At 38.6% G+C, this 16,539-nt stretch overlaps 1 protein-coding gene across 2 annotated transcripts in view; it reads right to left on the minus strand.

Moving 5' to 3' along the window:
• Positions 1 to 6,120: 6,120 nt before the first annotated feature.
• Positions 6,121 to 16,539, minus strand: part of PLCH1 (phospholipase C eta 1) — a 187,173-nt gene continuing 176,754 nt past the window's right edge. Inside the window, exons 18-22 of one of the 2 annotated variants that reach the window (XM_047099766.1) lie at positions 15,686 to 15,770; positions 13,243 to 13,389; positions 12,916 to 12,995; positions 10,531 to 10,885; positions 6,121 to 8,198 (exon numbers count right to left, since the gene is read on the minus strand). In XM_047099766.1, coding sequence (XP_046955722.1) covers positions 6,121 to 8,198; positions 10,531 to 10,885; positions 12,916 to 12,995; positions 13,243 to 13,389; positions 15,686 to 15,770 — 2,745 coding nt within the window. Of the gene's footprint in view, positions 8,202 to 10,530; positions 10,886 to 12,915; positions 12,996 to 13,242; positions 13,390 to 15,685; positions 15,771 to 16,539 lie in introns of both variants that reach the window. The other variant, XM_047099765.1, reaches the window with a different exon arrangement.

The raw sequence follows: 16,539 nt of genomic DNA on the forward strand, positions 1-16,539 counted from the left end.
GAGATTAAGCATCACACTTCTAAATAACATATAAATCAAAGAAGAAATGTATATTCATTAAATAAATTGAACCAATAATTAATAACCTTCCAAAACAGAAAGTACCAGGCCCAGATGGGTTCACTGATGAATTCTACCTAACATTTAAGAAAGAAATTATACCAATTCTCTATAATCTCTTCCAGAAGACAGAAGCAAAGGGAATACTTCCTAACTCATTCTATGAAGTCAGTATTACCCTAATACCAAGACCAGACAAGTCCTTGGAAAACCATAGACTAAAATCTCACTTAGTATCTCTCATGAACATTGATATAAAAATCTTTGACAGAGAACCCAACAATATATGGGATGAATAATACACTATAAATCAAGTGGGATTTATGCCAGGTATACAATGCTGGTTCAACATTCAAAAATCAATTAATGTAATCCATCAAAGCAACAAGCTGAAGAAGAAAAATCACATGGTCATATCAACATATTCAGGAAAAGCTCTGACAAAATCCAGCACCAATTCATGATAAAACCTCTCAGAAAACTAGGAATATAGGGGAACATTTTCAACTTAATGAAGAACATATACAAAAAACCAACAGCTATCATCACAATAGTGAGAAAATTGAAGCTCTCCTGCTGAGGAAAAGAGAAAGGATGTCCACTCTCACCACTGCTTTTCAATGCACTAGAAGTCCTAGCTAATGCAATGAGACAAGAAAAGGAAACAATAAAAGGAACAAAATTAAAAGTATTCAAATTGGAAAGGAAGGAATAAAACTATCTTTGTTTTATGACATGATTGTCTACATAGAAAATCTAAAATAATTGGGGGAAAGGGGGAAAGACTCTTGGAACTAACAAGTGATTACAGCAAGGTTTTAAGATACAAGGTTAATATACAGAAGTTAATTGCTTTCCCTATACCAGGAATGAACGTGTGGAATTTGATATTAAAAATACACTAGCATTGGGGTACCTGGGTGGCTTAGTTGATTAAGTGTCTGACTTTGGCTCAGGTCATGATCTTGTGGTCCATGGGCTTGAGCCCTGCGTTGGGATCTGTGCTGACAGCTGAGAGCCTGGATCTTGCTTTGGATTCTGTGTCTCCTTGTCTCTTTGCCTCTCCCCTGCTCACATTCTCTCTCTCTCTCTCTCTCTCTCTCTCTGTCTCTCTCTCACACAAAAATAACATTAAAAAATTTTTTTTAAATCACTACCATTTACATTAGCACCCCCAAAAATGAAAAACTTAGGTATAAACCTAACAAAGTATGTAGAAGATCTATAGGAGGAAAACTATACAACTCTGATGAAAGATATCTAAAGAGAATGAAATAAATGGAAAGGTACTGCATGTTCACAGAAAGATTCAATATTGCCAAAATGTCAGTTCTTCCCAAACTGATCTACAGATTCAATATAATCCCAATCAAAATCCCAAAGTTATTTTGTGGACACTGACCGATTCTAAAGTTTATATGAAAACCAGGGGCACCTGGATGGCTCAGTTAAGCATCCAACTTTGGCTCAGGTCATGATCTTGTGGTTTGTGAGTTCAAGCCCTGTGTCAGGCTTTGTGCTGACAGTTCAGAGCCTGGAGCCTGCTTCGGATTCTGTGTCACCCTCTCTCTCTGCCCCTCCCACACTCACACTCTCTCTCTCTCAAAAAACAAACAAACAAACAAATAAATAAATAAATAAAATATTTTAAAATGTAAATAAAGTTTATATGAAAATCAAAAGACTCAGAAGAGCCAACTCAATATCAAAGAAGAAGAATAACACTAGCAAGGTTGTGGAGCAATGAGAACTCTCCTTCATTGCTGATAGGAATGCAAAATAGTACAGCCACTCTTGAAGACATTTTGGAAGTTTCTTACAAAACTAAATATATTCTTATGCCATAGGATCTAGTAATCATGTTCCTTGGTATTTATCAAAACAAATTGAAAACTTATGTCTATACAAAAACTTGCACACAGGTATTTATAGCAAATTCAATCATAATTGCTGAAACTTGGAAGCAACTAAGATGTCCCTCAGTAGGTGAATCAGTAAACTATGGTGCATCCAGACAATGGAATATTTTCAGCACTAAAAAGAAATGAGCTATTATACTCTGAAAAGACATGAAAGAAATTTAAATGCATATTACTAAGTGAAAGAAGCCAGTATGAATATGCTATATGATCCCAAGCATATGACATTATGAAAAAGGTAAAACTAATGTAGATAGTAAACAGATCATGGTTTCCAGGGTTTGCTGGAGGTAGGAATGAATAGGCAGAGCACAAAGGATTTTTAGGGCATTGAAACTATTCTGTATGATACTAGAATGGTGCATACTTATCATTATACATTCATCAAAACATCAAGACTCTATAATGCCAAGCATGAACTCTAACGTACACTACGAATTTTGGGTGATGATGTGCCAACATGGGTTATAAATTATAATAAATGTGATGTCAATAGTGGAGGAAGTTGTGCGTATGGGGGAGGAGGGACAGAGAGTATACGGGAACTCTATCTCCTACTCAATTTTGCTGTGAATTTGAAACTCTTTAAAAGACAGTTCATTAATTTTTTAAAGTGCGGTATTCATGGATATCATATGTACAGCAACATAACTTTCTAATTCTTTCCTTCCATTTTCAACTACCATATGTAATAAGTTTCTAATTGTTTGGACATCTGGAACAAAACCAGTATATCATGTCTCAGCATTTTTACCAGCTTGTGACTCCCTAAACACAAGTCCCTATTGTCATAATACTAGTACCCAGATGAATGCCTAGCCCAGAGTAGATGTTAACTAAATGTTTATTAAAGGCTTCAGGAAAAGCAATGGTAGGGGAAAGAAAGGGGAAAGAAAACCATAGTAGGAGTTGCAGTAACCTTACTTGGCTATTTCCTACCCCCCCCCCCGTGACCTTGGGTAAATCACATGTCCATTGAGATTCATTTTCGGTATCTATAAAATGGAGATAACCTCCACTCCTTGTGAAATTGTAAGGACCAAATGAGATGCACCACCTATAAAAGTCTTTTTAAGTTGCAGAATGCTTTAAAAAAAATCAGCTACTCTTACTCATGGCAAATGACTAGACAGATACTACATTAAAAGGGAAAGAAAAGGAAGAAAGGGCTGGATGGAAACAAGGAAATGAGAAAGTTAAAGGAAAACAAAGATATACTCAGTTATCACCATTCAAACTACTTGGAACAAGGTTCCGTACCTCTTCCTCCTTCCATGCACACAACAAACAGATACCAGACACATGCTTTCTTTCACATTTTCCTCATGTTCTCTTACTCACCAATTTTTCAAATGTTTACCAAATGCAAATAGGTACCAGGCCTTGAGCTAGGAAAAGGGTACAAGGCACAATCACAGTCCTCAGAGAGGTCTAAGTCTATTGGAAGAAACAGACATGTGAACAGATTTATACAATGGAGTGGAATCAAAGCCCCCCACCTCCCACAAAACCCTAATGGGTTGGGTACAGGTAGGGGAAAGGAGATGACACAGAAAGCTCTCTAGGGGAAAGGATCCCCCAGGACACATCATGGAAAATGTAGTCAGCAAAGAAGGAAAGTGCATTCCAAGACAGAGGAGACTAGGCGGTGGAAACAGACAAGGGCATCAAATCAAAGAAGACCTTGTATGCAAGGCTATGGAAGCTTATTTCATATATGATGGGGATCCACTAAAGGGTTTTAAGATGGCTTGGTCAGATTTATATTAAGAAGCTTTACTTTCACCCTCTGTGGATATTGCTATTGCTGGAGACAACTCTCCCAGGCACCTGTTGCCGCTCAGCCTTGGAACAGTCTGTCTGGTCTCTAAGAAAGGAGTCAGATGAGAAACTTTGACACTTCACAGGGCTTGCTGTAGTCACACTTTGCAGAGACAGGGGGTGTCTTGCTAGTTCTCAAAAGAAAAAAAAACTGGAAAAGTTGTTAATATATTGCTTGAGATTTTACTTGCTATGTGATTTCTTTGTGACTGAATGAGTCCTTGATCTATCCTCCAAACAAGTGAAATCCTAATCAGGAGTCTAATCTGAACACTGAAAGCTTGTAGTAAAAGTCAAGCATTATTGCTTCCTCTTCTTTATTAGCAGTGCCACATAGTATGTATGAATTTGCTCTCTCCTTTTTTTTCTTAAGTCCCATCAGGAGAAGAATACTACTTGTGTGGGTAACAGACGCACACGGTGCTGGGGGGTGGGTCTGATAACCCATCACTTGACATCAACCATTTATGTCACCACTAGACCACTTTGAAATAGGGTTAACATCCAAATGTAAACTCTTGGATTTTTTTTTTTTATAAGAATACCAATTCCATCAAACAAGGCAGCTAACTTCTACCCCTTTGCAAATGAATTTCAACAACTTTACATCATGTCAGTCTCTTTTAAGATAAGGGTACTTTAAAAACAAGCCAAGGTCTAAGGATACAACTTTGTAGGTTTCGAACCACCCCCAAGAAGACAAAAATATCTCAGGTTCATTAAGGGAATGAAATTGGGTCCCTCTCCCTTTCACCAGGACACAACTACCCCAACCAGCATCCCAGTGTTTGTCCAAAGAGAAGACCCTCAGCACTGGGGAAAAGTTCTGAGTTGGGGACTTAGGGCCATCAGGGTGCGATTGCTTTTCGCCCCGCTCTTTGCCCACACAACAAAGCTTCAAGTAGTCTGATTTGCTGAACCCAGCATCTTGCCTGTCCCCACGCCCAGGGCAGGATTTGGGAAGGATTATTTTTAAACTAGCAATAGCAACACAAAATGCAAGAAACTCATTACATTTGATTTCTTTTCAAGTTACCTTACAAATATGCTCTTTAAAGCATAATGAAAACACTCAGAGACATAAATTGCTGCTTAAACCTATCCCCTGTAGAAGCTATCTTCTGCTGTGAACAGATGAAAAGGAAAATATTTCTGAGTGCTCTGGGTCCCTTACTCAGCAGTCACATATGAGCTGCAACTGAAAAAAACACTCACCAAGTGTTTAAAAATCTGCTTTAATTATATTTCCATGAATTCCAAGAAGAACATCATTGCAGTTAATATTACAAAAAAGCAGAGAGGGACATCTGAACATGCAATAAAAAATGGATTCACAGTGAAAATAACGTATGTTGGTTCTAAAATATAGTTACGTGGCTCCGTGAAGGGAAAAGGTTTCTTCTAATTATCTATTTACTTGGATTTTATTATGAGAAAAATGTTTTGTTTTGTTTTGTTTTTTTTTGCTCGACAGCTTTGGGGATGTTTTCAATCTGTGCTACAATTATTGTTAGCGTCTGACAGAAGTCCCTCGTTCTGAAAGCCATTATTTGCAGTCTATAATTTAATCAGAAAATTCAAAAGTACAACAAATAGCTTGGCAACTGTGTTCTTGTTACATACAAAGCCGTTAGCAAAAATATGTAACAAAATTTATGTAAAACAAACAATTTTGTCTCTATATACAGAAGTTTGTTTTCTCCCTCACACCCTCCCAGCCTACTCTAAAATGAGAGGGTGTGGGGGGAACAGCTACCAATCTCCTTTGAACTCTTATTCTGCCTGGGGTAGAGAAATCTTAAAAGGTAGGGTAACTCTTTCAATCTTCTTTTAGCTGAGTTATAAAAATGAGTTTGGGCTTCTCAGCAAAGAAGGAAAACTAGGAATGATGACGATAGCTTTAAAATAAAGAATGTACCCCTTTGTCCTTTGCAAAGTTTCTTAACGAACTCAGCAATTAGAGAGTAAAACTGACTACATTTGTGACTGTGATCTGAGGACACAGAGCAAAGGGGGTGGTAAAGAAACGTACACACATCATAACCCAAGCCGCTGAGAACTGTCACACCTAGGGCATGCACATATTTCTTACTGACGGCATTTACACTTCGGGGAAGAGAGATCATATGCACATGGGAAATGTCACCCCAATCTATATACAAACACATAAACAGGAAGAACATGTGGAGTCAAAGGGAGACCAAAGCACAAGTTTAAAAATACATTTTAAAATCATTTCAAAGCCAAGACCGTATTTACCGAAAACTCTGACAACTCTACGGAATACCTTGTAAACACTGAAAATGCAGCTTTACGTAATTCACAGTCTCAAAAGAAAATAAATTTCTGGTTTGTCATCACTGTTTGGCTCGGTCTGCAAAACAGAATTATCCGGACAAAACTGGTCGACGTAGCCAGGGCGCAAGGCTGCGCACGCCCCTTCGGGGATGCCGCGGCCCTCCGGGCCCCCGGCTTTGGTGCTCCTCAGATAGCCTGCGATGTAGGAGCCCGTGGAGTGCCGGTTGCCCGCAGGCAGGGGCGCTGACGGCTTGTTTCGAAGAACCACTCCTCCCGCGTGGCTGGGGTTTACACCTTTTTGCTTGCTGGCTTCCTGCTTTTCCTTGGCACGACTGGCAATATTGCGCACTCTGCTCTGACTTCTGGATGACAGCTTTCTGACCAGTGCCCTGGGGAACTGGTTGGCATCCTGCTTTGAGTAGAGCACTTGACAGCCCTCGTCCTGGTCAAAAGACACAAGCTTCCGCAGCTGCTCGGTCAGGGCGTCTATAGGCTCTAAGGACTTTGTCTTCACAGTCACACCCTTCTTGTCTCTAATGCCAGTTGTAACAAAGCTCTTACTGATACACTGGTACTTGCTTTCGAAGTTGCAGGCAATGTCCTCTGACGTTAGGTCCCCCAGACTTTTGGATTTGCAAGGACTGGGCAGCTTCAGAGCAGGCAGGGAAGGATGTGTGGGCTGCTTGGGGGCGGGGGCATGCGTGGCTTCATCACTAGACAGGGGCACACAGGTCTGGTTCGTTTTTGCATCTGAATTTGAGCAGGTGTTATGCATAAAACCAGCACCCTGAAAGGCTAGACAGGAAATGCTTTGATTTTTGACATCTTGAATATTGTTGAAGATTTCAGAGACAGAAGAGTGGACAGTCTCTTTACAGTAGCCATTTCTCAAACCTCTTTGAAAATGTTCCACCACATCCTGACCGTACTTCAGTTTTAAAGGAGAATCAAGGTGACTTGTGTCCTCTCTTCTATATTCATAGGCTGTTATAGACAGGTTTTCTGAGTCCTCATCCATTTCCACGAGACTGCTCTCTCCAGAATTTAAACAGAGAGTGGCATCGGCTATTACATCTTCCATTGTCGAGTCCGTGCAAGTGGCAGGGCCGTGGTTCTTTAGCATTTCCCAGTCTTTTCCATGGTTGGGACTTTTTGGTAACTGGCAGTGAGAAGTGTTAGAGGACCCAGGCAGGCTGTTTTCCACAGCCCCCGTCTTGGCCTTACCAGAAAGTCTGTCATCTGGTTTGGTTTTAGAGACAGGAGTGCAGGTAGTTTCACAAACTGTGTGTGTGGAGTGTTTGGAAGTCTCGGGACTTGAGAAAGCAATTGGCTCAGGAGATGAGCACAGGAAGGATGACCTAGGTTTTCCCATGGAAAAGTCATGCCTGAAAGGCAATTTTCCATCCAAGGGGGGCAAGGGAGAATGACGTGACACGGCACTGGCACCATGGACGTGAGAAACAACTGTGAGGTTTGCCTCATCACTGGCCTCCTCACACTGGCCAATCAGGGCAGAGATGGAACTGCCTGGCTCGCTCTCATTCGTTAAAGTGACATCGTCAATAAGATGGGAAATTTCACTTTCCTGCAGAACGGCAGTGGAATGTGAGTCAGGTATGTCAGAACAGAGCGTAGAGACGTCTGACAACGAAAAGGATGTTGCAGCTCGGCCCTTACCCCAGTGACCTTCCAAGTTCTTAATCTCCAAATTGCTTTGAGAGAAAATGCTTCCTGACAACGTGCTTTTCTCTTCCACAGAGCCCCCCACATTGCCACTTTCCTTGGTTTTCACACCACACAGACCTTGTGTTGGAGTAACGGCAGGATCAAGAACCAAACGCTGCCGCGGGGAGAGGGATTGGCTGGGGCATTCATGTTCCCGGCAATCACTTGACACGTTTGCTTTGGCTCTCCCACCCTTAGGACCTGGCACTCCCCACGGTTCTCCCGTGATTGCCATGCTGGCAACAGACGTGATGGAGTTGCCTTGGCTGATGTCTTTGTGTAGGAGAGCGCTAGAGGAAGAGGACAACTTTCTGTTGAAATTTGGAAAATGTTGGTCTTTTACACTTGCCTTCCCTTTTCTTCCATCCTTATCTTCTGCTGAATGAAACAAAGAACATTTTAGGTAACATGTATCGCTTTTTATAGACCCTGCAAACACTCATGTTTGTCTTCAGACAGACAAATGGAGAATGCAGATCTGTTACATCGTGACAGAATATAGTTATGGATTGCAGAGGTTTGTAACAAAGTGTCTGTGTGATGAATAAATGGTAAACTATATTTATAGGAATTTCACTGAAGCTTCCCTTTGAGTATCTATTACATCAGCTAAGGATGTAATATTCATTGTCAAAAAAAATGTCAATGAGTTACCATACTTTTACAGTGAGGATTACCTTAAGTTGTTTCCTATTCAGATTTGTACTACACAGAAGCATGGCAATAAAAATAGAACAAGACAGTTCTGTTAAACGAAGTACTGTGGTACCTGCAAGCAAGATACTATAAGCTTTCAAAGTTACACATGTATTAGTAAAAATCACAGATCATATTATCTTAAAAAACATCTTGGCAAAACAGCTACTTTAATCAGGTTCTGAAGCAGGTTAGAAGGTACAATAAATGTATTAAAATACCAGTATCTATTTGAGGTGTAAAACTAAAGACTTGGTCACCAATTCTATGCTGGTGCTAATATCTAATTTTTTGTTAATCATATTTTTGTTTTTAATACACAAATTTCATACTGCATTTTCCCCTAAAAGAGGCAGTGAAATATTGGGCACCGTATGGAAAGCTATAAAAACACAAAATTCACAATACTTTGGGCTACTCCATCATGCTTAGGATAATGCTAAGATAATATCAAATGTTCAATTATTCTTGATCTAATTAATAGCTTTTTTTAATGCTTTCAGTCAGGATATATAAAAAAGAAGAATTTATTTAACTTACCAAATACCTTCCTAACTAAAGAAAAATCCATCATAAAAAGTTTGATAAACCCAAAAATTATCAAGGAAAAAATTAAATACCCTATGATGTTACCACTCAGAGATAGCTACTGTAACCTTTTTTAGAGGGACAAAATTATATACAGAATTTTGTATACTGCATTTTCTCCACTTTTTTTTCCCCATTATAACTTGAATCATTGCATGGCTATGTTTGTTCAATTGTTACCATAAGTCTCATATAATATACATGAAAATGACAAACCTATATAGCTGTTAAAGAGAGGATACACACACCAACTAAATATTGCTTTCTGGGTTAACCAGTATTGATTTCTATTGAGTACAGATTTATCTTCCCCCAAAATGGGGTTTTGAAATAAACCTTAAAGTATGTATTTCATTTCTTCTCTGACACTGCTCCTAGCAAAATTTCAAACCTTTAAACTCTCTTTTTCTCTTCAAATAAGCCATTCAAAAATTCATTTGTTCCCTTAGAATATCTTATAATAAAATCCACATAAGCAAAATGAAGTTTGCGAGAAAAGAGAAGACTGAAATTAGATCGATTGATAACAGGAGTATTTTCCTAACGTAAATAGGTATCACATCATACTTGTCTGACAGGATTCTGATTTAATTAAAACTCTTGTTGCAGAGACATCAAATGGACAGTTTTGGTGCTTAAATTACCAAGGGCGGGGGAAGGAGTCACTGACACAAGTCAGGAGCTCTTTGGTACCGTGCAAAGCAGGCATCATTCTTTATCAAGTTCTTGATATGAATGAAAAAGCATTATGCTCAGATTAAGAAAAAGATGGGTAATGCTTGGTCCCTATGCTTGAGGAGCCTATAACCGGACAGGAACCATGGACATGCTTCCTTCCCTGCCAGTATCTGGGGATCAAGGAAATGAGACCACAGGAAAATATCACCTGAGCTACCTCTTGAAGAAGCAAAGATTTCTCAAGTAAAGAAGATGGCTTGCTGTTAACATCTGGCTTTACTTCATTCTCCATAAACATTTCCAATCATGGAAATGTGTTAAACATTGGGGAAAGAAATGCAACTACAGTTAACCTCAGAAGAATCACTATGATTCTATTTAACCTCAGAACCATCAGTAACATTTGTACCCACTTGGTAAAACAAGATCTCTGCTCCTATTTCGCAGGTTTCACCTCCCTGCACGGCACCTCGCAGACCCACGGGCTCTGTACCATCACACCTGATCGTTCCCCTATCAATTACAAACTTCGATGTTATTCTAAGGCTTTAGGTGACTAGAAAATAGCTCTTCTACTGCCCTCTTCCCAAAGTTTAAAATCCTATCTAAAGGTAACATTAAAAATTACTTATTTTTTAGTATATTTTTACTTTGACTATAAAATGTCAACCAGGTCCTAATGGTAATCAGGGACCAGAATATGGGTTCAAAGGATTTATTCTTAGAGAAACGTAAAGCATCTTACCCAGGGAGCTTTCTTTTCCGTCAGTGTCCTTTGCTGTTTCAGATACAGGTAGTGACAAAGCCCCCAGCAGACTTTTGTCAACAGGCATAGAGACAGGGCGCTCTTGCAGACTCCGTGTGGTCCTCCTCAGGACACCATCCTGATCTCTCGCAGCCTCAGACACAGAATCCTTTATCTCTACCATTTCTTGGAAGCCCATTTTGCTCTTTTTTCTGCCTTTGGCTGGAGCACTGGCGGTGCGTCGCAGAATTCTATCTCCGATTGATCGTTTCCGAACATAATGGGAATTGTTTTCTGAAGAACCGTGCCTGGGATTCTTATTGAACAATCCCTTCAGACCTTGGAGCTGTCTATTCTGAAGACACAAAAGAATGAAGCACAAGTTAAGCAAATCCCATTGTGGCAACCACTTGCCTTTGATATGACAGCTCCATGAAAAATGAACACAAAACAAAATTTTACAGCCATTGAAGTATATTCAAACCAAGAAAATGGCAGCTCACAGCATGTCTACACAACACCATGCAAGTCTTATTGACCTTACTTTGTGAGGAGGCAGCCTTCCATTTTCACAACCAAGCTACCCAGAAGTTTCCTACCCAGAGATGATGAGGTGATAGGAAAAGTTTCCACACTTAATAGACTGTTATGAACTTCGGCCGCCTTAAAGCAACAGATGCATGTTTCAAAGTGGTAAGCAGGAAATGGAGTGATATGAGAGAGCATGCTGCCATAACCATTTAAAAAGAAATATGTCAGCAAGAACAAAGCACCATGCTGAGAAACTACCTTTGTAGCTCCTAGAAAGTGCAATATAGTATAACTGGGGTTGAGTATTAAAGGACTCCACTGCAAGGGAAAAAAACAAAACACAACAAAACACAATTTGGGCTCATTCAAGAAAAGTGGCACAAGTAAAAACCAAGGAGAAGAATAAAAATGCTTCTATAAACCCTTTCTTCCACTTTCGGTGAGTGTTAGTCACAGGTTCATTCGTTGCTCAGCTCATCACCTCTGCATTGTGGATTATGTATCCCAACCCAAATACACCTTGAAAGTAATATATAAAGTGACTTGAGGAAGACATCTGTGTAGGAACATGGAAATCCTATGGAACACTTTTTTTTTCACATTTTAATTTATTTCTGGTTCAAGTTTTAAACGAATTCTGAATTTTATTGTTTCCCTCAAGCCTGATAAATGCTAGAGATACTACTACTTTCTTAACCTGGGATTCCTAGAAATTCAAGAATCATTTTCTAACATTTACATTTGTGTGCAATTGTGCCAGAGGAAGTATTTCAACAAACAGCATGGGCAGAAACCAAGGATTAAACACAGAACATCACAGAATAAAACTTCACTACTCTTAGAAATTAGAATCCTTAGTGCCCCTCCCATACCAGACGATGTACAGCTAAACATTATACCCTCTAATTCAGCCTGAATTGGTCCACTCCCTAGAATTTGGCTTGTAGTTATAACAGTATTAATATTAACCAACATTTTTGAACATTTACTATATGGTAGGCAGCTTTTTAAGGATAAGGATAGTGTATTGACGAGGTAGGTACTATTTTTACCCTACATTTATAGCTGAGGAAGATAGGGCACAGAGAATATATAGAAGTCTACAGGAGACTTTCTAATAAAGAACACTGGACATTCCAAAGTGCTAGTCAATGCTCTTACAGTCCCTCCAAATCACATCTGGTCCTGGAAATTCATTCTAGTGGTCAAATCCCCAATTACTTGGTGTGCCTACAGGATAGCCCATTGATTTGTAAACCTCAAGTGAGCTGTGTACTGAAGAGAACAGCACGAGGAGAAAAATAGGTTACATTTTTATAGTCTATTTCTTAAAAGAAAGAGTCCTTATAAAGTCCTTAAAATTCCCGTGGGTGGGGAGTTTTAGGTTTCAGTTAAATACAAAGGCACCAAATGAACACCTCCTGCCTAGAACTGGCTAGAATCACAGTCTGGTTAGTACTCGCAATTCATCAAACATCTGAGACACTACATTTCCTGCTGCAGCCAGCTAGGTCCTCTTAAGTATTTAAATAAAATTTAACGTTTAACTATATATTTATTGTTTTAGTGAAACAAATGACCATCTGAGAGAATAGCAGTTTTTTCATAAGCCCAGAGAGCCCCCCTGGGTGGAAGCAATGAGTACACACCCCAGAACAATGGAAGGAACACATGTGGATCAAGATGGGACCTGAAAGGATAGCACACTGGGCTCGCTAGGCTTCTCAATAGTTTTCTGCTAAAGAACAGCTTTGTCAAGATGTATGTTCCTTTTAAGCAATTAGTCAAAAAAATAAGTTTGTTAAGGACCGCATTGTTGTTGCATGTGGCTTTAAGCACTACAATCTTTCTCACCTTTCCATAGATTTCATTGATTGTTATGTGGACAAATATGGATGCTTCTGTCAGTCCTTCCAAATAGACATGCCGGTAGCCTGATAAAAGCAGAGAAAACAGTTTCTTTTTACTTGAACTTACATTTGGCTTTCCCATTGGTGCAACTGAATTAAGTATTTGACTTTACTATAATTCTTTACATTTCATAAAACATGTCAACACTCATATAATACATAGTTTATATATCATATATGCCATATGTTGTGTATATCACATATCATATATTAAGTTTTCCAAAGAAAACTGAATGGTCAGCCTAGAAAGGAAAAGCCAGCCTATACCTACCCGGCACTAAGCTGCTGAAGGTCACGGTTCTTTGTCCAACAAAGTCTCGTCCAATCGGATCATGATCCCACACAAGGAACCGAACCAAAGCTATTTCTGGCATGTGTACTGTAAATGTCAGGGTTTCTTCCCACACAGGGTTAAATCCTCAGAGAAATAGGAAGAGAAAAATTAGAAAAGCAAAGGGCTTGACTAAAAATGAATTGGCAGCATCGCCTGCAAAGCAGACTGAAAATTGCTTGCAATGGTTATTAAACTTGTGAAGATGACCAAGCCACTCCAGGATGCCTTCCCGAAATAAAGCCTTGGAATTTGCCCCATTGCCAGAAAATAATTGGTAGGAAAATTGCCTTTAAATGATTACATCAATTCTAATAATCTTTGATGCCAAATTGCATTGTAGGGAAAGTTCCTTTAGGCAATTTCAGAATGCTTCAGTAAGCTCAAAAAGTACCTTTAGTAGTGGTCTAAGAATAATGTTTTAGGGAAAAAAAAAGAAAAAAGGAAAAAGAAAGAAAGAAAGAAAAAAAGAAAGAGAGAGAAAGAGAAAGAGATACTTTGCCAAATATAATCATGCTTCTCACCCACAAAAGATTCTGCTACTATAATAATCACCAGCAAACATTTTATAAGGTCCTGTGCAGGTTCCAATGCCACTGTACATATGGCATCTTACTTAATTCTTATGGCAATCCTCTAAGGATGGCAAGACAGGGTTTTGGGTTTTTTCTAATTCAGAAAAAATACATACTATTTTTCAAAACTACACAACTTTTTTAAATTACACAAGTCATAAATGCTTTTTTTAAGGTAAGAAATGTAAGTATTTATAAGTCATTTTGTAGTTGAGAAAATTGATATTCCGAGAAAAGAATACACCTAAAGTCACACTAATTACAGAGCTGAATTAGACTACACCCTATTGTTTTCCAGTGGCTTCTGATGAAGCTAGACCTTGATACATGAAAGATATATTTTCATAGCCATTGAAAATAAACAGAAAGGTATATAATTCAACTCATATTCTCAAAGTAAAAATACACTTATTTCTTGATAAAATTTTCTCAGACAAAATAATTATATAAACTGCTAAAAATTCAAATACTCTGTAAATTTGTTTCTCTTTTCTAAAAATGCAAATAAGTTTTATCAAATACAGCAGTCAGGAGGCATCAGCCACCTGACACTATTAAATGCCTCAGGTAAGGAAATAATTATGGACTGAAATCACTGAGATGCCCCTCCTGAACAAGAGAAGAGATTATATTTTTGTTAACTTAGTAATGACCTCTCAATTACTTCTGAGACTAAAACAAAAACAAAAACAAAAACCAGAAAAAAACACACCACCAATGGGCATTGGTAGGAAAATGCAATAAAGGAAGTTTGCTTCCTTTAAGCATGTCATTTCCTAAAGTCATAGGCTTATGCTATTCTTGAATCCCCAAATTCCTTTCCTTAAACTAGAAAATACCTAGGGTCTCACTATGAACCTCTAATTTCCTGAATGTTTTGAGCATTGAGGTTTAGAGTTCAAGTATTAATGACTAGAGACTGAAAAAAAAAAGGTATACCACAATGTTTGTCAAATATATGAACAAACCCCATTTAAGAAGATTACCAAGAAAAAGACATGAGGCTTGGGTAAAGAAAGTTTTGTTTTACATCATGACCAGAATACAAGAATGCTGCCAATAGACCAGATGCACATATCAAGAAGTCAACTTGCCAGTGCATGCTGCACTTGCCTTTAGAGTTTTACATGCTCCAGAAAAAGAATGAAAAATCATCAAGACATGTAGGCTTCATGAATGAGAGCTTTGAAGCAACTATGTCATGAAAACACAGAGGCATTTTCCTAATTTTTAACCCAGCCCTTTAAAATAACATTTATTCTCTTCATTAGGGAAAACACACACACACACACACACACACACACACAATTTGCTTCAAAAGCAAAGAATTTAGGAGCCTAGATTACAACATCCACCAGAACATACCATGCACCAAACCCACATTTACTCAGTTTTATGTGTTTAAAAGATTTTAACATAAAATTCAGATGGCAGTTACAAATTTTAGGGATCTGTTTCTTTTCCACATAGATAAATTTTTCTTTTTCAGTACAAATTTTATTTTTAGAGCTTCTTGATAAAAAGTAAACAGATTATGAGGGCACCTGGGTGGCTCAGTCAGTTAAGCGCCCGACTTCAGCTCAGGTCAATGATCTCGCAGTTTGAGCTCCGTGTCAGGCTCTGTGCTGACAGTTCAGAGCCTCGAGCCTGCTTCTGATTCTGTTTCCCCCTCTCTCTGCACCGCAGCCACCCACCCCCCCCGCCCCCACCCCCACTTGGACTCTCTCTCTCAAAATAAATAAATAAATAAATAAATAAACAAATAACCAACCATTAAAAAAAGAAAAGCAAACAGATTATCATCTTACCATTGTCATCTACTACGCGAGTTTGATCTTTACAGCAGTCTACTGGCAATCCAATAATTTCAACTTCAACAAAAGGATCAATGATCTACGTAAATAAAGAGAGTATTATTACAACTGATACATTTCTATGTGTGTGTTAATTGAGAATATTGGCCACATTTCAACAGCAAACCATTTTATTAGGTGCTTACTAAGAAAGAGAAACTGAACGACAGATTTAGATATATGAAACATAACTAGAAGATTAAATTTTTGTTTGCCAGTATTTACTGATGCTACACAAATTTTATCCAATGAACCCACAAGTCCAGTTCAAGGTATATACCCAACAGAAATGAGACCTTTTGTCCATGCTCAGAGCAGCCATATTCATAATAGTCACACATTGGAAACAACCTACATGTGTATCATGAGTAGGAGGGATGAATTGTGGACTATTCATTTAATGACTATCATACAACAATGAAAAAAAAAAGTTCTGGTACAGAGACATAACGTTGAGCAATTCAGACATAGAAGAGAATATACTAGGGGTGCCTAGCTGGCTCAGTTGGAAGAGCTTGCAACTCTTGATCTCAGGGTCATGAGCTTGAGCCCCACAGTGGGTATAGAGATTACTTAAAAAATAAAATCTTAAAAAAAAAAGGAGTACATACTGTAAGAGTCCATTTACATACAAGTTGAGCATAGCACAATTAATCTGTTGTGATAGGGGTTGGTGTTTGATTTGGGGGTTGGGAATAGATATTTACTGGAAGAGTGAATAGAAGCCTTCTGGGGGGTTCTTAGATGTTCTGTCTGGATCTGGGTTGCATAAACAATAATTAATCAAGCTATCCACATTTGATTTGTGC

This window comes from Lynx rufus, unplaced genomic scaffold, assembly GCF_022079265.1.
Source record: "Lynx rufus isolate CCGP_SWC_20201006 ecotype Redwood Valley unplaced genomic scaffold, mLynRuf1.p SCAF_5, whole genome shotgun sequence".
In the NCBI taxonomy this organism is placed as follows: Eukaryota; Metazoa; Chordata; class Mammalia; order Carnivora; family Felidae; genus Lynx; species Lynx rufus.